Source organism: Talpa europaea (genome assembly GCF_964194135.1).
Source record: "Talpa europaea genome assembly, chromosome: 8".
NCBI lineage: Eukaryota > Metazoa > Chordata > Mammalia > Eulipotyphla > Talpidae > Talpa > Talpa europaea.
In genome coordinates, this window is record NC_140075.1 from 53,814,091 (window position 1) to 53,839,856 (window position 25,766).

The following is a 25,766-nucleotide window of genomic DNA, read 5'->3' on the forward strand; positions in this document are numbered from 1 at the left end:
TCTTATAACCTATCTCAGGTTCAATACTGCATTTAGCATTTATTATGCACTCCCTGTAAATAAGTTGTTTAGATACTGGCTTTTAGTGAGTAGTTATATTTTAATTATGAAAAGAATGTTCTATAGACAATTTTGAAGACCTTCAAAACAGCACTTAACAAATACATCAGTGTAACACAATACATAAATATATGTATATATGTATATCCATTTGTGTCTGTGTGTGTGTGTATATAGTTGGAGTTAAGTAATACTTGAAAGTGGGAAGAGCTGCTTTGCCACTGTTAGGTTTTAGGGATTTTGTTCTTGAACTTCATGTGTTATAAAATGTAATTCCATATTACCCATGCAAGTGGTATTTGTTAATATCTTACATTCTTTTTGCTGCTGCTTCTGTTTTGTTTTGTCTTTTCTTATTTGGTTACATGTTTCAACTAGAGTGAACATACCTTTTCACTGAACTTGCCATTGTGGTTTCTACTTAATCTCTCCTTAAAAATTTATATGAAGCCTTAGGGTAATTCCTAGTTCTAAAGATTCAAGCTGTCAGTACATAATTTAACACTGTTAATTAGCATTTTTGAGTTTATAAGCAATCAAATAAGTAAATAAAGGTGAATAAGGTTTTTTCCCTCCATAAAAGAAGCTTTTTATATTTATATTAAATTGGTATGTTGTATGAGTTAGCATATAAGAAACTTGTAGGGTTACTTATTAATAAATTGTGAGAATTATTAATGAATCTAAGTGTGCTTTTTTTGACACTTCATTTTTTTTTTTTAACATGGATAGGTTTCTGCCCTCTTAAGTAAAAATTTGACCTTCCGAAGGGTATTACAGGATATTTTATCTTGTTGCCAAAGAGAGGAATGCATTTTCAAAAGTGTGAAAATAACTGAAAGTTGGAATGCACATTGGTCTACAGAGATCCAAAGCAACCATGTGTAAAAGCAAGAGCTTTAGAGACCTATCCTGGCATTGGCCATCAAATCCATTGTCCTGCTCTTTTCTGTTCTGTCACTAACCAAGTAAACGGTTATGAGCAAATTATCTCTTGTTTGTGCCTCAGTTATCCTACAGATCCATTGTAAGCCTTGTGATGTTTAAACGAAGTAGGTAGTATATGTAAGAGTACTTTGAAAACTTAGTTATAAGAGAGAAGGTAGTAGTGATTACATTTCTTTTGTTTTTTTTTTTTTGTTTGTTTGCTTGTTTTCTTGTTTGTTTGGCAAATCTCTTGCTAGTCTTCTTTAACCTAATACCAAAAGGAAAGTGAATTTCTCCTTCAGATTTCTTTCTTCCTTCTCATAGGCCTCAGCCCTCTTGTCTTCCTCTTTGCCACTTGTGTACTCTTCATGCTCAGCCTTGTCTTATCCACTGTTTTCTTTGTTCCTTTCTACTCTGATCTCTGGGTAGTCCCATTGCTGATAATAGATATTAACCTGTTTATTTGCCAAGCCAGTAATTTGTCTTTCAAAGTCTCTTAATATTCCTGTTGCTGCTTGTGACAGTGGGCCATGTAAGATCTTTTTAAGAACTAGTTAAAAGCATAAACAGATATTAAATGTTATGCATTAGGAAGCCAGTCTCATTTGTATTTTTTTTAAATAGTTACTGTTGCAGATATATCTGTTACCTGCTAATGTGATTTATGATGAATGACCTCTTATTGACTTTGGTTTATATTTAATCTTAACAGTTTTCTTTATTATAAGTGCCTTAAGTTGATTGACTTCAAGCATAGTTAGGCATATAGGAGCACAATATATCTGGCTTTGTTGCTTGAAAGTTGCAAAATTGGGGCACATTCTCTTACTTCTCTACAATTACTTTCCTCATCTGTAAAAGTAGATTTATCATCACCTTCAGCAGCTTTTTGGTTAGGATTAAGGGAAGTGCTGTTTACAAAAACTCATAAGGTACACATAGTAGGTGTTTTGACACATAATAAGTGTTTTAACAAGTATTAATTTTCTTTCCCTGTTACTGTGGGATTAAATTCTGTTGTTTATTTTCTACTTTCCCCCCCCCCAGAACTATTCCATGGCAGTATATCTTGTAAAACAGTTGTCTTCAACGGTTCTTCTTCAGAGGTTACGAGCAAAGGGAATAAGGAATCCGGACCATTCTAGAGCTTTAAGTACGTATGATAAACTTACTTCATTTATGCAACTTTACTATTTTGTAAAGCTTAGACTAGTATTTTCTTAACTCAAGGAATTCAAGGTTTGTTTTATTACTATAGCTTGTCATAGAGGATTAAAAACACTAATAAATGAATCTTGTTTTGTGAGTGAGAATAAATCATGACTTGAGTAGTTTTAATATCTCTGCCATACCTGTACTTTATAATCTATAATTTATTAGATCTCAGAATTATCTTTGTAAAATCAGTGCATAAAACAAATACTTTACTAGAACTTCATAAAGTAAATAAATGTTTAAGAAATTCTAGGTAATGGGAAGGGAAATTTGGCTTCTAATATTTCCTGAGAATTATGTTTTATTTAGGGAAAAGGAAAAATATGCAAGGTTATCTGGTAAATAGATCCCTACATTAACTAAGTAAAAAGAGTCAGTGAGGTGGTAGAAATAACAATGAAGTATTTCTGCCATTAATCAATTATGTGACCTTGGACAAGTCATTCTACATCTGAGCCATATTCCTCATCAGTGACAGAGGTTTGCACCACATGATTTCTAAAGCCCCTTCAAAGTCTGGATTCAGAGATGAGAGTAGCTAGATGACTCTTTTTGTCCTGTTGAATTTGAGATATAGTAAGGTCTGCAAATTGACTATTCAGGTCTCAGTTTTGAGGGTTAGAGCTGGAGGTTGGCAGCCATTCCAAAAGGTGAAATGAATTTGGAGTTATAGCATAACTTTTTGTCTGTTTCTATGCCAGAGTTTAAAAAAAAAAAAAAATCCTCCTTCCGGGCCTCCCCTGGTGGCGCAGCGGTTGAGTGCCAGGCTGCAAAGCTGTCCGCAGCCTCTACAGTGCCAGTTTGATCCCCAGCCACCAGAGAGTGTCCCACATGGCGTGCAGACCTCTCCTGCCACGCCTGCTGCTCCCCTCAGCAGTGTATTTCGTCATTCTGCCTGTTCGGTTCCCCGCTCTGGCTCTGGTGAATTCTCTCACCCTCCCGCGCTTCTGACTGTACCCAGTGCTTCTATAAATAAATAAACAAACAAACAAACAAACAAATAAATAAATCTTTAAAAAATAAAATAAATTAAATTAAAAAAATAAAATCCTCCTTCCTCTGAAGATCAGTATACACTCAATAGTTTATTGTAGGATTTTTCTGTATTAAACGGGCCCTTTTAAAAATGCAGATAATCTTGAGTCAAGTGGAACATACTTTTGGCAAATGCCTCTATAGATATTCCTTGACAGGCAATGGAAAACTAGAATGGTAGTGTTGATCTGGGCCCTAGGGGGTGTAAGTACCATTTGGCAGTACAAGGAGGCAGTACAACTTCCTAAAAGAAGAAAGGGGATGGATATCCACTTTAAAGGAAAGTGTAAGAGAAGAACTTTTCTCTATTCAGTTCTTTCTAAATCCATTCCTACTCATCCTACAAAGAATCTTCATATTTACCACATAGTGCTAGAATCTTATCTAGTCAGGAAGCATTATAGAATTATGTGAGCCTGTGTGGGAAACATAGTACCAAAAAATAAGGCAGATAAAACTATTACATTTGATGATGATGATGATGCCTGCTGTCTTTGTGCAGGCTATTAACTCTTCTCCACTTGTAGCTGTAGCACCATCTGGAGGGGGAGTGAGAAGATGAACCTGGAATTATTTTCTGGAAGGAACCACTGTTAACCACTTTTAAGTAGCAGTACTGCTTACTTTTAAAGCTATTTGTTTCAGCTCTGATACAATGCTGGGGTTGGAGAATAATTGCATATTGGCTGAGATTTTTTTTTTAAGATTGATTTATTTTTATACAAGAGCTGGGATACAGGCCAGATGTGTAGGAGGGTGAGAAGATTCACCAAAGACAGAGTGGGGAGCAGAATAGGCAGACGACCGAAATACACTGCTGATGGGAGCAGCGGATGCGACAGGAGAGGGCTGCCATGCCATGTGGGACTTCCCTGACTGGCCGGGAATTGAACCCGTGCTGCAGAGGCTACAGACAGCTTCACAGCACTGAGCTCAACCCGCTGCACCACTGGGGAGGCCCTTCAATAAATTCTGTTGACAAAGTTTTGTTAGTTAAATCAGGCATTATTATATTCTTAAAAGAATAAAGTCAGTGGGATTTAAACTTTGCACAGAGAAATCCATTCTCTGATTCATTTGAATTAGTAGATTTTTATATTGTGTTATATTTGTGTAAGGTTGTCCCCTCACAGCTATCACAAAATAGCCCTTTACTAATTTTAGTCAAGTTTTTCTCTCCTCTCCCTACTCCTTTAAGTAGTGTGTTTAAACTTTGGAAATACTTTACTCAAATACTATTACCCTTTTCTTAGCACACTGCCAAATGGCAAAAAAATTGGGGCTACAAATGTGAATTTCTTTAAACTGTCCATTTCTTCCTTAATCTTAGTGCCACTATAACAACTTTTCAACTTAGCTATGTTTTTACTCATATTTCCTTTATTCTCCTTAGTTTCAGTAGGAAATGTTAAAGTTAGTTTTCACACAGCCATGAATATAGCATAAAACAAGACACATGTCTTCTGTGCAGCCCCCAGAAGACGAGTCTGGTGGAAAGACAGAATTAAGTGATTGCACATGGCATTAATGTGTTAACAGTTGTGTAAAGTGCCTTAAAAAAGAAAGACAGGTAATTCTGGAGATAACAGTACAACATAGACCTCTCATGTCATGATATTTAAAACTAGATTATAAGGATAAGGAGGAATTAACAGCCCTAAGGTGGAATGGAAATATGCTAAGAGACAACCCCAGCAGCACTGGCTGGAGTAGAGAAATAAAGGAGAGTGACCAGAGAGCTAGCCGTGGGATGAGCTCATATAGGTGTTATAAAGATGGATGATAGAAAATCATTGAAGGATTTTTAAGCAGAGTGACTTGATCAGATTTGGACAGTAAGATGATTTTGAAGACTGGATTGAACAGAGGTTAGGCTGATGCAGTGAGACTGGTTAGGAATCTGTTTGTTCAGATAAGATGGCAGTGTTTTAAATGATGGAGATAGAAGTTGATGTTTTGAGAAGCGTTGAAGGCTAGAAATGGCAATGGATTACGTGAAGGGGGTGAACAAATTGGAGAGGTTATGGAGGAGCTCTAGACTTGTTACTTAAGCCTCAGGTTATATGGTAGTGCCATTTATTGAACTGAAAAGAGTGTCGAAAAGACTTGTTTCCAGGGGAAGATCAGAGCGCACTCTTAGACTTTTGGTATTGGAGATGTTTATGAAGCATCTAAGTGGAAAAGCTCAGAACCAGTGTTCTGAAACATGGCTCCCTTGTTTATCTGGTCTCTGTCCTGTATTTTCACTTCCACCCTCTCTACACTTTTCTTGTGAACCTGTCAAGTATCTTCTGTCCGTTAGAAAATACAAAAACAAGCTATTCTGGGTAGTTCTGAACTCTGTTCTATTAATCTCATCCTACTCTCTTCAAAGAGTAGACTTTCTCTTTCTATCTCCTCACTGCAACCCATTGCAGTCCTACAACTCCCATCATTTTTCTGCAACTGCTCTTGTTGATGTTACTATGACTGGCTTAGTACAATTACTTGACTTCAATGGATTCTCTTACAGAAGGCATGCTAAATGTTTGTGTTCCATGTGGTTTCATCTTGTTTCTTTCTTACATACTTTCCCAATAGAGCACATTCATTCATGTGGTTTAAACTAACAACAACTCTCGAATACATATCTTCATCTTTGACCTGCCCCTGAATTTCAAATATAGATTTGTATAGCTAACTGCCTTCACCAAAATATTCCACTGGTTCTTCAAATTCTAAAAAAAAAAACAGAATTCACCAAATCCTGTCAAACTTTATCAAATCTGTCTTCTCGCCCTACCATCACTTAAAGTCTCATATCCTGCCTTTATTTTTAAAAACTCTTTAATAAATACATTCTTCTTTTTTCCTTGTCCCCTATTCGTATCTCACTTCTGGTAGCACCCTAAGTGATTTATACAGATTTCATCTTAACATTTCCTTGTAATCCATGACTTCTTAACACTAGTAGAGTTAAAACCCCAACTTGGTTAGCATGGCATATAGTTTTCCATTATATGCACCTGCTTATTATTTCCCATTGTCATTTGTATTCACTCTTCTCATACTTTATTTTCCAAAAATATATATATATTTTTCCTCACTGCTTTGCCAGTTCTTTATGTCTCAGAATTTCTCTGTTGCCCCTTTCACCTAACCAGTTATCCTGTATATTTCACTTTTTCTAAGAGACATCTCAGAACAGATGAGTTAACTTTAGCTAGCTTTCTGAACATAACTTCCACCAGACCATGTGGAGGTGACCTCACTGAGTTGAGTGTCTTTACCCTCTATTGAACTATGTGTTCCTTTGGGCAGAAATTTAGTCTTTTCTTTGAATTTCTACTGCTTAGCGTTATGCCTGACACATGTTGAAGTAAACTAAAGAAAACATATTTAGAGTAAAAATCAGGTTTCCAGGGCCTCCCCTGGTGGCGCAGGCGGTTGAGCATAGCGCTGTGAAGCTGTCCGCATCATCTGCAGCGCCGGCTCTATCCAGGGCAAGGGTCCCACATGGTGCGGCAGACCTCTCCTGTCTCACCTGCTGCTCCCCTCAGCAGTGTATTTTATCAGTCTGCCTGTTCTGTTCCCTGCTCTATCTCTAGTGAATCCTCTCACCCTCCTGTGAATCTGGCCTGTACCCCTGTTCTTGTATAAATAAATAAATAAATCTTAAAAAAAAAAATCAGGTTTCCAGGCCTGTTTCTTTACCTATAAAATAATTGGATTTAACATGTTCAGTTGTTTCCAGCCTTAAAATTTTAAAGGCTGAATATAAAATAATCTGATGCGAAGGAAGTATAGAAGTTATTTTCAAGAACAACCACCCTAGAACAGCACTGTGTAAGAGGACACTGTGATGATGGTCATGTTCTGCATCTGCATTTGTCCCATCTGGTAGCCATTAGCAATAGATGATTGTTGAGCACTTGAAATGTGGCTGGTACAACCAAGGAACTGAATTTTAAATGGTATTAAATTTAAATATAGCCACATGTGACTAGTGGCTTACTCTCATAGCTCACGACAACAGGGGTTTAAAACAAGATTAATTCTAAACATGGCTAATTGTAATGTTGTTATTGGTCATTTAATAAAATACTCTTACCACTGCAAATCACAATGACAAAAGAAATCTTAAATTTTCAAATGATTACAACATGTTGGCTGATTACAACAGAATGAATATTATGTCTCATTTTTATTTTTTACTCTCTTACCCACAAAGGAAGTACTTTAGTTTTTGTCCTGCGTTTGTGATTAAAATTAGCATAGTGAGTTTTTCCCCTCTGCTTTTTTCTTTCTTTTGGTTATGTTTATTGGAGTTACAAGTAGTAAAAATACACCTTTTAAGGGGTATAATTTCATGACTTTGACAGTCATGCAATCATAAACCTTTGCAGTGAAAATCTAGAGAATCCTTCACCCCAGAAAGTTCCCTAGTGGCCCTTTGTATTCCATCTCATCTCTTCATTCCCAGTTCTATAACTATTGGTATGATTTCTGTTTCTCTGGTTTTGTATTTTCCAGAATGTCACCTGAGTGAAACCTCGTAACATGTAGTCTTTTGTGTTTGGCTTCTTTCACTTAGTATAGTGCTTTTGAGGTTCATCCATATAATTTGTTCTTTTTTTAAAAGATTTATTCACTTATTTATACAAGCACTGGGCACAGTCAGAGGCGCGGGAGGGTGAGAGAATTCACCAGAGCCAGAGCGGGGAACAGAACAGGCAGAGTGACGAAGTACACTGCTGAGGGGAGCAGCAGGTGGCAGGAGAGGTCTGCACGCCACGTCGGACCCTCGCCTGGTGGCCAGGGATCAAACCAGCGCTGCAGAGGCTGCGGGCAGCTTTGCAACCCAGCGCTTAACCGCTGTGCCACCCGGGAGGCCCCAGTTTGTTCATCTTTTTTTACTGAAAAGTATTCCATTTATCTGCACCACAGTTTGTTTATTCACTTATCATTGATGGACATTTAAATTGTTTCCAGTTTTGCAGTAAGCAGTAATGTACACTATTTTGCATATGCATATCTCAGTTTTGTGTACGTATGTTTTCATTTCGCTTGTTTATTTAGGACTGGGTACTTTTTTTTTTTTTTAATAGAGGCATGCTTTGTTTGTTTGCTGGTTTGTTTGTTTGTTTTGTTTATACATGCACTGGGTACAGTCAGAAGTGCGGGAGGGTGAGAGAATTCACCAGAGCCAGAGCGGGGAGCAGAGCAGGCAGAAGGACCTAAGTACACTGCTGAGGGGAGCAGCGGGCAGCAGGAGAGGTCTGCACGCCATGTGGGACCCTCCTCTGGTGGCCAGGGAGCAGCCGGGGATCGAACCGGTGCCGCAGAGGCCGCGCGCAGTTTCGCAACCCAGCGCTCAACCGCTGCGCCACCGGGGAGGCCCCTGGGTACTTTTTTTTAAGATTTATTTTTATTTATGCCTACAAGAACTGGGGTGTAGGCCAGAGGTGCAGGGGGTGAGAGGATTCACCAGAGACAGTGGGGAGCAGAACAGATGGACCTACTAAAATACACTGCTGAGCGCCTCTCTGGTGATACAACGGGTTAAGATGCAACCTAGGAAGCTATCCGCAGCCTGTGCAGCACGAGTTCAATCCCCTGCCGGCCTGGGAGCTACCCACATAGCGCAGCAGACCTTTCCTGACTCACCCCCTGCACCCCTCAGCAGTGTATTTCAGTCAATCCGCCTGTTCTGTTCCCCACTCTCTCTGTGAATCCTCTCTCATCCCCCACACCTCTGGCCTGTACCCTAGTTCTTGTATGCACAAATAAATCTTTAAAAATATATATATATATATACTGCTGAGGGAAGCAGCAGGCGAGACAGAAGAGGTCTGCTGTGCTATGTGGGTCAGCACCCTGGCCACAGTGGCTGGCTATAGTTTGATAATGCTAAGATTTTGATTTTAACCCTTGCACCACCAGGGAGGCACCAGGGACTGGGCATTTTTAAGTCACATCATAAATGAATGGAAAACAGTGTGAGAGTTTCTTGTAAGGTGAACATACCATTTTTGCATTTCCAACTACAATGAGATTTGAAGTTGTTCCCCATCCTCACCAGCACTTGGTGCTGTCATGCTGCTTTGATTCCAGCTATTCTGGTCATTTTGTTGTAGTCTTACTGTGAATTTAAGTTATAGTATCCTAATAACGTGTTAACCATCTTTTTCATGTGCTAAATAGGTGTCCTTACAACTCCTTTGATGAAATGTCAAGTCAAATCTTTTTCCCCCCCTTTTTTTTTACTTTCTATATATTTAATTTTTCCCCCATTTCTTTTTATAGTTCATGCTTTTTGTATACTATGCAGTCTTTGCCTGACCCAAGGTGACAAACTATCTATTTTTTCAATGTTTCAGCCCTAGACTTCGGTCTGCAGTTCATTTTGAATTAATTTTGTTTATGATGGAAGGTTAGGTTAAAGGTTCATTTTCTTCTACATAAATACATAATGATTATTTGGTTGATACAGTATTTGAAAATCAACTCACTTTCTCAACAAGCTGAAAAAGAAAAAGAATAATATGATCATCTTCATAGACACAGAAAAAGTGGCCAAATTAAATATGCATTCTTGATAAACTTTTAAAAAATAGGAAGAGACAGGAACTGCCTCAGTATAATAAAGGGCATTTTTAAAAAAAGCCATTAGTATGGGCTTCCCCTGGTAGCGCAGCAGTTGAGCGCTGGGCTGTGAAGCTGCCCGCAGCCTCTGCAGTGCTGGTTCAATCCCGGGCCACTGGGCGAGGGTCCCACATGGCGCGTAGACCTCTCCTGCTGCCCGCTGCTCCCCTCAGCAGTGTATTTGGTCCGTCTGCCTGTTCTGATCCTCGCTCTGGCTCTGGTGAATTCTCTCACCCTCCCGAGCTTCTGACTGTACCCGGTACTTGTATAAATAAATTAATTAATTAATTAAAAAGAAAAAAAAAGCCATTATAAATGGTATAGCTAATGTTGGAAAAATTGAATGCTTCACCTCTAAGATTGAGAACAGGGCAAGGATACCTGCTCTTCACACTTCTATTCAGTATTGACCTCAAAATGCTAGCCAACACAGACAAGAAAAATAAAATAATACATATTATAAATGAAAAATTTTTACTTTTATTTGAAGGTGACCTTGTTGTCTACATAGGAAAAAATCATAATCTACAAAAAACTTACTAGAGTATGTAAGTATAGCAAGTTACATACTAATTGTATTCCCATTAGCAATAAACAATTAGAAATTGAAATTCAAAGAATATTATTTATTGTAATATCCAAAACTGTAAAATGCTTCAGGATATATTGGACAAAGTCTGTGTAAAATTTATATGCTATTCTTTTTTTTTTTTTTTAATATGCTATTCTAAGTTGATCTACAGATTCAATTTAACCCAATCAAGATACAGGGTAGATTCTTTTAAAGTACCTTTACGAGAAAAATTGGGTAAGATTGAGTCCCTAGAGGCAATAGAAAGGCAAAGTCTTAAAAAAAAAAAACAAAGAAATTGATGAGCTGATTCTAAAATAATTTGGAAAATTGTCCTCTGTGAGAAAGTGAACATACAAATCATATTTAATTTAAGTAACAATAGCTAATATTGAATATGTTATATTATTTTAAAACATTTTATGTATATTAGCACATTTAATCCTTAAAACAATGCTATGAGGTACTCTTATTATTTCCATTTATGAGATCTTGCAGCTGAGACACAGGGATGTGAAATGACCTAAGGCTAAATTCTAGCCTAAGCTGGTTCTAGATCTTTGTTCTTTTTTTTTCCCCCCAAAGATTTATTTATTTATACAAGAACCAGGGTACAGGCCAGATGTGTGGGAGGGTGAGAGGATTCACCAGAGACAGAGCAGGGAACAGAACAGGCCCACTGACTGAAATCCACTGCTGAGAGGGGAGCAGTAGGCAAGACAGGAGAGGTCCTCCGCACCATGTGGGTTGCTTCGCAGTCAGCGGATTCACAGCTTCACAGCGCTGCGCTCAACCACCTGCTCCACCAGGGAGGCCCCTACATCTTTGTTCTTAACCAGTCTCAGGTTGCCATTTGTGTTTCATTTTCCTTTTAAAAAACTAAACATTGAACTTTGTTTTGTATAAGGTGAATATTATGATCTGTGATATTTGCTTGATTTAAATGGAAGTTTAGATAGACAAAACGCAAAGTCATTTATTCTTCCCATTGCTGTATGTATGGTGGGTGCCGACAGGGTTGTTAAAAACATAGAATGGTCAATAATTCCATAAGAATTCTATTTGCATGTTTATTTTGTATGGCAGAAAAGATACTTGACTAAGATTGGATCCAAAATGGCAAAGGCATTCAAGTATGAGAGACAGACTGTGAATTCCATAGATTTAAAAATTTTGGAAATTCCAGGCCATGAAATAACATTTAGTCTGACATCAGAATCATATCTGGAGCTTTTAAAAAACTACCCACTGGAATTCTGTAATTATGAACACAACCACTCCATTTTGGGCACCCTTAAGCATATAGACTTTAAAGTTTTTATGTAACAGTCTCTAAATTACTAGAATGTTACATTTAGATATTTCTAGTCTACTAATATTAATGTTCTAAACTGAGGGGTTTTAGAATAACAGATACCTTAGGTTTCCAGATGAAACACATAAAGGACCTTGTTACATTACACTGACAGAATAACAAAATAGCCACTAAAAGTAAAATTACTAGTGCCTCCTCTCTTAAGAAGCATAGGAAATTTGAATTAAAAAGGCTAAGAGATTATCTAATGTGAGTTCTTGTTTGGCTGTAAATAATATAAAGCTCAGAGATTGACTTGCCCAAGGTAGCATAGTTTAGTTTATAGTTGTGTGTGTACACACATGTATGTATATATGTGTATGTGTGTATGTACGTACATATGTATACACAGATGTAATTAGCTTATGGATAAGTAAATATAATACCCAAATAATTACAGGTTAAAACATTTGAACTTTTTTCATAATTTGAAATTAGAGTTAATGTGTTTTACAATAAATACTTTGTTTAACTGAGCTTTAGAAAAATTTTAAATGTTAGCTTTTAATAGTTTTTTTTTTTTTTAAGATTTATTCATTTATTTATACACACTGGGTACAGTCAGAAGCATGGGAGGGTGAGAGAATTCCTCAGAGCCAGCGTGGGGAACAGAACAGGCAGACCGAAGAAGTACACTGCTGAGGAGAATAGTGGGCGGCGCAGGAGAGAGGTCTGTCGTGCCATGTGGGACCCTCTCCAGTGGCCGGGCATCAAACCAGCGCTGCAGAGGCTGCGGGCAGTTTCCCCGCCCAGCACTCAACTGCTGCGCCACCAGGGGAGGCCCAATGTTAGCTTTGTAATTTCTATTAATTAACTTTTGTTAAAATATTACTAGTCATTATTGTCTAAAAAAAAATCTGTCTAGTTTATTATTAGATCTATAAAAGCAGGCCTGTCATCAGGTGAATATGTCAGCCTGCTATAGAAATTTCCTTTATGTTGTTGCAATGCAATTTTTGTTCCATGTTTGAGAAATAGGAAACTTAAATATAGTTAGTCCGTAGATACACAATTGTTTTCCTTCCTTTGCTTATTGTAAAAATTAAAAAACGTGATTATTTTTATATTTTCATTCAATTGATTGGAAGATCATTGAGATTAATTTTTTAATTCCTTTTATTTTAAGGTTCCTCATTTTAAGTCTTTGCTAATTTCCTTATGTTACGTCGGTGATCTGTTTGTAATGAACTTATTCATTTGTTTGTTTTCTCTTCTATGAATATCAGTTAAAGAGAAATTGACTGCCGATCCAGACAGTGAAATAGCTACAACCAGCCTAAGGGTTTCTCTGCTTTGTCCAGTAAGTGTAAACTAATCCTTGCTTTCCAAAAGATTTAGCATTCATTTTCTGCCTTTATTATGTATTTTCAATATTTGAGAAATTCTGTTTCTTTTTGAAATATGCCCTCTTTGTTATAGTTCATGAAAAATGGAAAATCCTAGTGGCCATAGGATTTGGAAACTTGAAGTTTTTTAAATTATTCTACTCTGAGTAGTAGATATTTAAATATTGCTTGTAACTTACGACTATCTCTCAGACTCAGTTATTTAAAATCTGAAAATTGGGAATGCTTGTTATTATAGTGTATTTATCAAAAAAATTTTTTTTAAAAGGTTCCTCTGAATAACCATTTAGCCAACAACAACTATATTATAACAAATCAAGCAAGTATGGGCTATTCTCTTTAGTTTGAATAATTGATCTGGTTGTATACACAGAAATAACCTGAAATATTTTTAAACCAGACAATGAGGTCAGAATCAATAAGCTGTACAAAATAAATAAGACCCCAAGATATACCAAATGATTAAACTTGAAGTGCAAAAAGTTTCAGTAAAATGTGTTGTTGAGGTTTATTTCTAATTTGATGTTAAGTCCCCCAGTAATGGTAGTTGAATATGGCTTTCATACAGAAACGTGAAAAACTGGGTAAATTATGTCGACATTTTGATTGCCCTTTTGGTCTATAATTAATAAAATTCATCTTATCTAAACTGGAAAGAAAGTATGAAGAATGAGAGGACACAGCTGTTTCCTGATTTGTCTGGATTGCTCACGCAGGCCTAATGCTGAAAGTTTTTAATACTGAAATCCTACTTATCTAAAAGGAGATTATTGTATTCTTAAGCAATTTAAATAGAAATCAAATGTTACTTGTTCTACATCTTAGTCTTATAGTTTATAAAACCTTAAATACAACATGAGAAAGTCATTAGCTAACAAATTAATTTATAATACTTTGTAAACTAATTGCTCTTTAGAAAAAAAATTTTTTTAACAGTAATTGCTAAGGTAATTTCGGTTCATTATTAAAGTTTTATAAATTTCAGAAAAATACAATAAAGTTCATAAACAGCATGAAATTCTATCATTTTGTATATTTCCTTCTGCCTTCTTATTCTTACTATAGCTAATCTTTTTCTTAGGGAGAATATTTTGACTTTAAGTTTTTTACATTATTACTAAAAGTTATTTGCCAAATATATGGTACAAATCTTGACAGAGCTGAAAGGAGAACTAGACAGCAGCACAATAATAGGATACTTTAATGGCATATTTTCAGTTATGGATATAGTAATCAGGTAAAAGATCAGTAAAAAATCAGAGGACTTAAACACTTATAGACAGATTGGACCTAAAGGACATGCAGACTATACTAGCACCAGCAGATAACTCATTCTTCTTAAATGCACTTGGAACATTCCCCAAAGACAGACAATTAGGCCACAAAATAAGTCTTAAAAATTTTAAGAAAATTTAAATAATACAAAGTATTTTATCTGACCGCAGGCTGAAACTAGAAATAAAAAGCAGGAGGAAGACAAAATAATAAACAGATAATGTAGAAATTAAACAACAGACTCTTAACCAATGAGTCAACGTTGAAATCACAAGGGAATTTAGAAAAGATATGGGAAATAAATGAAAAGGAAAGCACAGTATACTAAAACTTAAGAAATGTTTCAAAAATAGTAGCAAAAGAGGAATTTATAGCAGCAAATGCTTTTATTTAAAAAGGATAAAGATTTTAAATAAACAACCCAACATTACCTTAAGAAGCTAGAAAAAGAGCAAACTAAACCCAAAGGCAGCTAAAGAAAGGAAATAATAAAAATTAGAGATAAATGGAAAATCATAGGAAAAATTTCAGCGATAACAAGAGTTGGTTTTTGAAAAGATCAGTAAAATTGACAAACCCATAGCTAGACTATTTAAAAAGAAAGAGGAGACTCAAATAGCTAAAATTAGAGATGTAAGAGGAGACATTATAACTGATGTAACAGGGGGGAAAAAGCATTCAAAACACTGCTGTGAATAATTACATGCCAACCAACTAGATAACTTAGAAGAAATGGATAAATTCCTAGAAACATATACAGCTTACCATGACTGACTCATAAAAAAAAAAAAAATAGGAAATCTGAACAAACTTATAACTAAAGAAATTGAATCAGTTATCAAAAATGCCCCCCAAGCAAAATAATAGTGATTAAGATAGTGTGATACTAGTATAAAAACATCATATAAAGCCATAGAACAGGCTAGAGCATTGCATATATGACCAAAATTACTTTCGACATGGGTGCCAACACTACATGATGGGGAAGAGACAAACTCTTCAAAGGCCATGAGAAAGCTGATGCTCAGATGCAAAATAATGGCATTAGACCTTTATGCTATATGCAAAAAAAATTAACTCAAAATGGATTGACATGAGACTTTAGACTGTTAGAGAAACTTTTCTGGACATCGAATTTGGAAATGATTTCCTGAATATGACACCAACAATGCAGGCAACAAGAGCAAAAAAAGAAAAAAAATGCTAGTATACTAGAATTAAAAGCTTCTGTGTGTCAAAGGAAATAATCAACAGTGAAAAGACGTATGGAATGAGGGAACATAATTGAAAATCATATCTGATAAGGTGTCAATATCCCAAATATAAAGAACTTCTACAACTCAGCAACAGCAAACAGCCTGATTAAAAATGGGCAAAGGATTTGAATAGCTACTTCTCAAAAAAAGTGTATAGACACAATAGAAGTGGCCAATAAGCACAAAAGAATTGTTCAGCATCACTAACATAAGGAAATGCACATCAAGTCACATGAGCTATCACTTTGTACCCATTAGGATGGCCACTATCAAAAAAAAAAAAAAAAGAACAGAAAATATCAAGTGTTTGCAAATATGTGGAAAACTTGGAATCCCTGTGCACTGTTGGTGGGGGGATGTAAACTATTCCAAAACATGCAGATTATGGAAAAAAATATCAAGTTCCCTCCAAAAAAAGAAAAAAAAGAAAGTAGAATTACCATATGATCTTCTGGGTGTATATCCAAAAGAATTGAAAGCAAAAAAAAAAAAAATTGAAAGGAGAACCTCAAATAAATAATAGCTAAGAGATGTGCAGCAACATGAATGGTTAAAGAAATTGTGTGTGTGCACACACCTGATGGATTATGCCACATTACAAAAGGAAATCCTGTCATATGCTACAACATGGTTGAACCTCAAGGAATTTAGGATTACAAGCAAAATAAGCGAGTTACAAAAACATAAATACTGTATGGTTTTACTTGCATAAAATATAAGGAAGTCAAAATCATAGAAGTAGAAAGCAGAAATGTGACCACAAAGGACTGGGTGTTGGGGAGGTATACAGAATTGGTGTTTAATGTGTATAAAGTTTCAGTTTTGCAAGATGAAAATGCTTTGAGATCCGTTGTACAGTGTGTATATACTTAATAATACTGAATTGTACACTGAAAAATGGTAAAGGTAGTAAATTAAATTTTTTGGGTTTTTTTTACCACCAATGTTGACTGGTGAGGCATAGGTAGATTCATTCATGCTTTCTTTTTTTTTCTAATTATGTCTGTTGAGGTAATGGTTTATAGCACTGTATATGTTTTAGGGGTATAGGTTCACACCTATACAGCGTGGGTTGGATTCTTAAGTAACCAGGTAAATGTTATGACAGCCTAAGGTGTAAAGGAAGTTGGTATTTTTTAACATTTAGAAAAATGGTTCACAAACCAGGGAAATAGAGAGTGGCAGGAAGACCAAAATAAAAAAGCATTCTTATTTATATTCTTTTCCCCCCAAATCCCAATTTACCCATACTCTCCCTCCATGTGGTTCCTTGTCATCTCATTCCATTGTAAAACATCACTTCAGAGAATATGAGAAATTCAGAAAAGTCTGTAAAGCCTCATTTTCCATTTAAATTGCTGGAAAAGTCTGGTTTCTCTACAATTTCATTTTAAAAGTATTTGCAGTTGTGCTAATAAATAAGGTATTTATGCCATTTAATATTTAGGTAGACCCTTTATTTCTATAAACACTACAGTACAAATGATGTTATTTTTATTTGTAGAATTAGTTTTGAATTTTATAATTCATGGGCTCTTCTATGTCTTACTAGAAAATGTTAATCACATTTTGTTCTTTGCACCTCTAAATGTAATCTTTCTGTATAGCCCTGATACTCCCCCCTTTTTTAGTGTCAGTGGTTTTAGCAGTTCATTTTAAATTGACATCTGCTTTCAAAATTCGGATTATACAGAAAACAACTATAATCAGTAATTTCTAAGAATTTCTAGAAGGAACAATCCCTTTATAATTATTGTGGAACAGTAAGACCATATATTTAGGTATATTTTGACTCTAAAAAATAAAACTTAGTAATGAGAATTTGTCTATCAAATTTATAGAATAGTAAAAGAGATTTATTTCCTTTGAAATATGTAAATATGATCTCTGACTGTGCATATGAATTGCCCTTGTGATATACAAAGCTCAAAATAAATGAGTTTCTGTTTGTGTGCCTTTTAGCTAAAGGCAATGGAAATAAAATTTTTTTTTTTTTTTTGCTCTTTGGGAATTTTTAGGTTCTGATTTATTAAAAATAGAGCAGGAAGGATTTTTGAGAACCTGCTTTGTTAGATACTCCTCAGATCTATAAGCTCAAGTTCAAATGACTTGAAATTGATAAAAGAAAAAAAAATTACTTCTTGGAAGTTTATTTGTGAAATATTTTTTATGATGATGAAAAAGTGAGATTATTAATATTCTTTTTTAATATGTACAATATACATATTTTATTGCCACATTTTGGATCTTGCTGATATAAGCTTAGATACGTTTAAACTTCTATCTAAGGTATTTTCCCTTGCAGTATCATCAGTTACTAAATAGCAGTATTATGTTATAGTAAGGTTAGTGACAGTAGAAGTCTCACGTGGGAGTTGTTTTCAAAATGTTTTTTTGCAAATGATGCACATATTCACCATGTCTTATAAAGTGAAAAGTGGAATTAGTTACACAAGAGGAAGATGTGCAAAGCACAGCTTTTCTCCTGACACCAAATTAGAGAAATCAGTATCCAGTTGTCAAATATTTAGAATTTAGTGATTGTTTTTAAAATTTTGCAATATGAAGAAATTATCATATAAAAGCTACTTGTGATTCTTTGAAGCAAGGTATTTGTGTAACAGCTAATAAACAGTGCATTTGAAAGCAGACTCCTGCTCTACTTACTCCCATTTATGAGTGTCCTTCCTATATGTTTTTTTAAAGGTATAATCTTTCATTTATTTTTTAATTTTTTTCCCAAAGATTTATTTATTTATTTATACAAGCACTGGGTACAGTCAGAAGTGCGGGAGGGTGAGAGAATTCACCAGAGCCAGAGCGGGGAGCAGAGCAGGCAGAAGGACCGAAGTACACTGCTGAGGGGAGCAGCGGGCGGCAGGAGAGGTCTGCGCGCCATGTGGGACCCTCCTCCGGTGGCTGGGGAGCAGCCAGGGATTGAACCAGCGCTGCAGAGGCTGCGGGAAGCTTTGCTTCTCAGCGCTCAACCACTGCGCCACCGGGGAGGTCCCCTTCCTATATGTTTTATGTAGTTTTCTAAAAACTCTGTAAGACTTGTCTGTGTGGCTAATCATTAGGACTTGAGAATTGCTCTTTCACCAAAAAGAGGAATTGACAGCTGGGCATTATAGAGATAAAGGTATATGAGATGAAGACCTTTGGCCAAAAATTTCTATTCAGAGTATAAATTCTGTGGCCTTTGGCTTGGATTCTAAAATAGTCTTTATTTTTTTAATCTTCTTATTCATTGTTTTCAACTATCAGAAATATCCTACTAGTGCTTATACATGAACCTTTTCTACTTTTACTGTATTTCTCTAGGATTTGTAGTCTATGATTTCTCTAATTAGTATTACAGTAGTGGTAAAAAAAAATTTCCTACTCAGTAGAAATTTGCACTTCACAGGTAAGTTAAGGTCTGACTTAAAATATAAAAATTTAATTTAGCGGGGCATCCCTGGTGGCGCAGTGGTTGAGCGCTGGGTTGCGAAGCTGCCCGCAGCCTCTGCAGCGCCGGTTCAATCCCGGGCCACCGGGTGAGGGTCCCACATGGCGGGCAGACCTCTCCTGCCGCCCGCTGCTCCCCTCAGCAGTGTGCTTCGGTCTTTCTGCCTGCTCTGCTTCCTGCTCTGGCTCTGGCTCTGGTGAATTCTCTCGTCCTCCCACACTTCTGACTGTACCCAGTGCTTGTATAAATAAATAAATAAATAAATAAATAAATCTTTAAAAAAAAGAAAAAGAAGAAAAAAAATCAAGAAAATAATTCCATTTACTATAGAAAAAAAAAATTTAATTTAGCACCACCAGATCACTATTTGGAAAATGTTTCTGAACTAATGCCGTGTGTTTTGGATAATGGTAAATAGTCATTTTTCTGGTATAAGTGCTAGTTTGTTCTTTGTCTTTTCATCAGGTGCTATGTAAATCAAATCATAGCAATTGAATAGAATTGTAAAAAGGGAATAATAAATTTATTTAATACTCTGTGAGCATGGAATAGAAGAATGATTGAGCTAAGGTTTGGGAGGTCTACTGGCTTACAAAGCAACTTCATGCAAATATGTGTCTGTACTTTAATATTGGAAGACATTAAGTACTTACTCTGTGTCAGGCAATTTGCAATAAACATAGTATAATTGAATCCCCACAATCCTAAGATATAGGCACTATTTTTATTCCCATTTTTCAAAACTGGGACTTAGGAAGACTAACTTGTAGGATTCACAGTTAATAGTGGGGCTAAGATCTAACTCAAGCTCATAGTCCAGGCTGCCTCCTAAAGTGCTCTCTAGGATCACGTGTAGGCCTGCTCATTATACAGGAGATCTTCCTGCAGGTTCATTGCCAAGTGCAGAGGGTAAGGAAAGGAGTCTGATATATTTCTAGTAGGAAAAGACATGTATAAATATGTATTTGTGTGCAGGTCAGAGTTGGGAGCACTGGGAAGGGACCTATCAGTTTTTACTGTCTCTCCTGTCCACACTTTTGATGGAGTCCCTCCTCATCAGTTGATAGCACATTCTGGGTTGTTTTTTTATTCTTCATCACCACATCCTGTTGAAGTTAGGAGGAAATGGTATTATTTTACAGATATAAAAAGAAGCCCAAAAGGTTAAGTGCCTTTCCTAGAAGCATGGTAAATCATTGGTACCAGAACAATAATTTAGGGCCTCAAATCAAATGACAGTTAATTTCCTTGGGAGACTAGGAAATTGCACATTTCCTTGAAATTCATCTAAGCCAAGAATCTTTTTCCTCTTTTCTTTAACTCATATCCTTTGCAAACCTTTATATTTTTCAAGCTCACAAATATGTAGAAAGTCTTTTCTTGGATTTAGCAAATAATGTTGTTGAAAGTAGATAACTTCTATACTATGACTCTTGTGGCCTCTGGGGACTGCAGAGTGGTAATCACACTGCACCATTCAGGGTGTCCTCTAGGGATTATATGGAAGTTTCTCTACTTTGAGCCAAAGCTAGCAGTTCAGGAATCAGGTGAAGCAGTTTTCGATACTCATTGGGCACAGTGAGCCTTTGTCACCTTCAGCCACATGTGTGTGGCAAAAAAGAAATTCTCATAACATGCTGAGATGTTAGAGGTCCTGCGGTGTTTGCTGAATTGCCTGGGATGGTACCCAAAGAGGAAGAAATACAGGGTGCTCACACCTAGCTTCTTCCTCAGAAGTGCCATTTGATAATCATACTAAACATTGTAGGGGATGTTGGTTTTCATTTCATTCCATTTGGCCTGTGAATTTCTGTCATTCAGAGGCCAGGTTGAAAATAAATATTATGTACTATATACTATACTATAATACTCTTTTTTTCTTTTCCCAAATCCCTAGTAAAGTGGTTTAATAACTTTCCTGTATCAGGGACTATAAGAATTTGGTAAAAGCACTCCAGGAAAATGCACACACTTAAGAATTTGGCATATTCTTTCATAACCCTAGTGGATTAGGGGTAAATAATCCTTGTTGTAGATTTTTTGCAGTCACTAATATCCAAAGAAAAGCTATAATTTTTTACCTGTAGTTGTTTCACAGAAAATGTGTTTAATGTTCTTTCATATTTATGAAAAATAAACACAATATGCTTTGATACAGAACACTTACACATTGTATTTCAAGGAAATTTTTATCAAAACCTTAATTTTGATTAACATTTTCTAATATTGACTTTGTCTTCCTCTCTTAAAGCTTGGGAAAATGCGGCTGACAATTCCATGTCGGGCCCTTACATGTTCTCATCTGCAGTGTTTTGATGCAACTCTTTATATTCAGATGAATGAGAAAAAACCAACATGGGTTTGTCCTGTCTGTGATAAGAAGGCCCCATACGAGCACCTTATTATTGACGGGTATGTAATTTAAAGGTTTTCCTTGTTCCTTGAAATGAACACTTATTATCTGTATTTGTTATCAGATTTGGAATTCTGAGTTACTTAATTTTAGGATTTTTGTGATTCTAGAAACCTGTATTTTTCAAAGTAAATTATTATTAAGATTGTGAACATTTTCCATTCTAATTTGATGTCATTTTAGAAATATTGTCAGCTCCTCTTTAAATCACTAGTGATTCTAAGTGAGGTATGCTTACACATGTTCCTAACATGAGTCCCTGTATCCCCAGACATGCAGACCAGATAGAGAAAGAACGAAAGAATTGTGAAACTCTGGTTTAAGTTAGGATTTTTAGTAGAAGTTAGCCTGGTTTTTTTTTTTTCAAGATTTTCTCACTCTACATTCCTTCATATCTGTTCTCCACTGTAAGGGTCCTAAAACTAATCGGTGCACAAATAGCAAATTTATTTTTCTGTTCACTCTGAAATACTTGTCTTTGTCTTTCTTGTTCACCTTCAACATCATAGCAATAAGTTATTTTTTAGCACTCCCATGCTTTTCTGTCCTTGCAGAAATCTTAGAATGTCCCTCTAAATTTCTCCTATATTCTCACCTCCTTATTTTTCCTTTTTGCCAGTGAACAAAGATAAACTTTGACAAGAAGGATATTTCCTGGACCCCCTGGCAAAACATTTAAGGCAATGTAGCTGTGCATTTGAGAAAATATAGGAGTCTAAAGGTCTAACACAGGGAATGTAATATAAGGAATACAAGTGTAACCTACATCTTAAAAGATGTCACATCCAGTCATGGTAGGGAAAAGTAAACATGTTTTATGTTTAATATTTCAGAGATGACAATGATCACTAAAATGTTGATTGAGTATTTTACCACTTTATATTATATAGTTTTAGATACCTTTGCCAGTTGTGACTTTTTCTTACTATAAAAGCCATATACATACACACTTAAAGAAAACTGGAAAATGTAGGAAAATAAAAAGCTCTGTTGTGTGTCCGATTTTTGTTTTCATATAATTGTGATTGTACTATATTACTACTTTTTATTCTTTGGTTTCATTTAGCATTATAACTAAGGATATAACCATTAATTTCATACATTTTTTGCAAATATCATTTTTCTTATCTACATCTTATTTATCAGAGACTTAATATTCAGTACATATTTTTGTATGTATTGCTTTAGTTTATAAAATAAGATATGCTTATTATCGATTTGGAGCATATAAAGTATAAAGAGTAAAAATAGTAAATATCCATAATATCTCCACTCAGACTTTTATTTTTAAAATGTAGGGTTTTCTTGGTTTCTTCCCATGTTTTGTAAATGTTATTGAAAACCTCATTTTTTATGGTTACATAATATGTCCTTGCAGAAAGTATCATAATTTAAGTAATTATATTCCTATTGAATACTATCTTTCAAGAACAAATATAACTTGCCTGTCCTACTTTCTTCTTTCTCATTTATGCTTGTATAAAACAAAAGGCCTGGATATTTCTTGAACATTAATAATTATAATCTGTCTTCATTAATGTGATACTCAAAGGACAATTTTTTTTTTTAGCTTGTTTATGGAAATCCTAAAATACTGTACAGACTGTGATGAAATACAATTTAAGGAGGATGGCTCTTGGGCACCTATGAGATCAAAAAAGGAAGTACAGGAAGTTTCTGCCTCTTACAATGGAGTTGATGGTGAGTGTTAGTTTTGCTGGAGAGTGGGGCAATCTTGATGTTTCAAAGCCTTGATTTTTTAATACTAAGATGCATAATTTTTTTTTAAAAACCTCAGCTCAAGAATTTATTATTGATTAAATGTTCAGAAGTAATGAAACTCCTTTTAAATCCACTTTTTTGCCAAAATTTTGAAATTTTTGTGGTATAAGATTTCAAAGTAACATAACCTAATAAGTCATTTGTAAAGTCATCCATTTGAAATAGTAGCCTTTGAGATATTGAACAAATTTGGTACCTATTAGTAAACATTTTTTTCCATTTATGTTTCTTCCTTGGCTTTTGGTATGTTTTTACCAGAAGGAGATGTTGACTATTTTTAAATGTTACCAAAACATTTCCTAAGTGTATCAGATACCATGCACGTAAACATATATACAGTCTCTGCCCTCAGGCTGCTTTTATTCTGTAGTGGACATACATTTTGATCATATGCCTTAACTCAGTTGTTTTTGTTAACTTAACTCAGTTTTGTTTTTGTTTTCCAAAATATCCTTCAGCAACCAATAATAGTTTTAAGCTTAGGGAGACAAAACTACTGTTGTTCTTCTACTCTATAGCCCATCAATATTGTAATCTAAACTCTTAAACTGATAAATTAATCTATAGGCACACTGAGAAAAGCAAAAAGGTATCATTGGTTTTTTTTGGTCTTATCTTTTAATCGTTCCCTCACAGGATGTTTGACCTCCACATTGGAGCATCAGGTGACTTCTCACCACCAGTCTTCAAATAAAAATAAGAAAGTAGAGGTGATTGACCTAACCATAGACACTTCATCTGATGAAGAGGAGGAAGAGCCATCTGCCAAGAGGACCTGTCCTTCTCTGTCTCCCACATCACCACTAAATAATAAAGGGTAAGCGCTGAGACCTTACAAAAAAGTAATTGTGGAAGTTAACTTTACATGGGATTAGATCTGTCAAATACAGTGAATATGCATGATTTTAAAACTTAGATTAAAAAAAGAAACAGAAAAAAACAATAAAACTTAACTGTCAAAGAACAGATTGACTTTTTCCCCAAGTTTGTGATGTTCTTGAGGGGTTCATATAATGCCTTAAGGGAGTCATTTCGGTACGGTATTCATCTTTTCAAAAGGTAATTCTAGTACAGTTCTCAAACTTTCATGTACATCAGAATTATGTGGAGGGCTTATTGAAGTGCACATTGTGCACTATCCCCCCGATGTTTGGTTCAGGAGTAGAGACTGAGAGAATTTGTATTTCTAATAAATACACAGGTGATCCTGATGCTATTCATAGGACTTAGAATATTTTTTCAAACTGGAAAATGTATGCCATAATTTAACCCTAAATTGAGTGTTCCACATGAAAAGCAGAGGAAGACCAATTGAATGCTTAAACCTGCCTCAGAATGTGTGCATCTGGCAAAGAAAGAATTCAAGATGACTTAGACTTCTAAGTCATTGTGACTTGCTGTACACAATGCTTTCTATTTTTGCACAATTGTTTCCCAAGTTCCACATTAGTCTCAACAGTAATGTACCTTGATTATGCTTCAGTTCAGTTCATGAAGCACTATCATCTGCTGGATATAAAACAGTGTGCAAACATGGTGCCAATAAAATGAGTGAGTACAGTCCTAATCTTAAAGAGTTTGATATATTGTAGGGGATGGTAGCATGTAGCTAACTCTAGCTGGATTCTTTTTTGTTTGTTTGCAGAGATTTATCCAGTAACCAACAAAAATATTATAAAATAAGCACAACTGTTACAACTTACAAGTTATATTATTTTTACCAAAGAGTGCTGGATTTTTATTTTTACGTTTGTCAGTATCAGTTTTTCCATTGCATTATTCCTTTCTTTCATGCCTATCAGGGAAAGAAAAGGACGTTCAAAACTATAGAGATGGTTAGCTGACGGTAGCTATGTTTATGTAGTACTAATCAAAGGTGCACCTAGGTACATTTGGGATTTCCCATTCATTTTTCTTTTAAGCCAAAAGAAATATAGGCTTCAGATAGATCCCACCAAAGTTTAAACTGCTGCATTTCTAGCTGGATCCTTAAACAGACTGTTAGTCGTATGGACACATTGAGGATTCTCAGCAAGATTTCATGTTTTGCTGAGCATAATTGTGGCACACTAAAGGTACCCATTTTAGGGTACATTTCAGAAGAATTACATGGCCTGCTACAATTGAATAGGAGTTATTCAAAAAATCTCCTTCCAGGACCTTCTTCCAGGGCCTCCCTGGTGGCACAGGGTTTAAAATCTCAGCAGTAGCAAGCTGTCACCAACCACTGCAGCATGAATTCGATCCCCAGCCAGGAGCTAACCCACATGGCATGGCAGACCTGCCCTGTCTCGCTCTCTGCTTCCTTCAGCAGTGTATCTCAGTAGATTTGCCTGTTCTGCTTCCCATTCTGTCTCTGGTGAATCCTCTCCCACTCCCCCCGAACCCCCACACCTCTGGCCTATACCCTAGTTCTTATATGCATAAATAAAAATAAATCTTAAAAAAAACAAAATCACC

At 35.7% G+C, this 25,766-nt stretch overlaps 1 protein-coding gene across 1 annotated transcript in view; it reads left to right on the plus strand.

The window, feature by feature from the left end:
- The window catches only part of PIAS1 (protein inhibitor of activated STAT 1), a gene marked incomplete at both ends in the record, with an annotated part of 85,894 nt that overhangs the window by 55,336 nt on the left and 4,792 nt on the right, over positions 1-25,766 (plus strand). Inside the window, 5 exons of the mRNA XM_084239764.1 lie at positions 2,035-2,140; positions 13,013-13,086; positions 21,363-21,523; positions 23,095-23,225; positions 23,943-24,123. Coding sequence (XP_084095890.1) covers positions 2,035-2,140; positions 13,013-13,086; positions 21,363-21,523; positions 23,095-23,225; positions 23,943-24,123 — 653 coding nt within the window. The remainder of the gene's footprint in view (positions 1-2,034; positions 2,141-13,012; positions 13,087-21,362; positions 21,524-23,094; positions 23,226-23,942; positions 24,124-25,766) is intronic.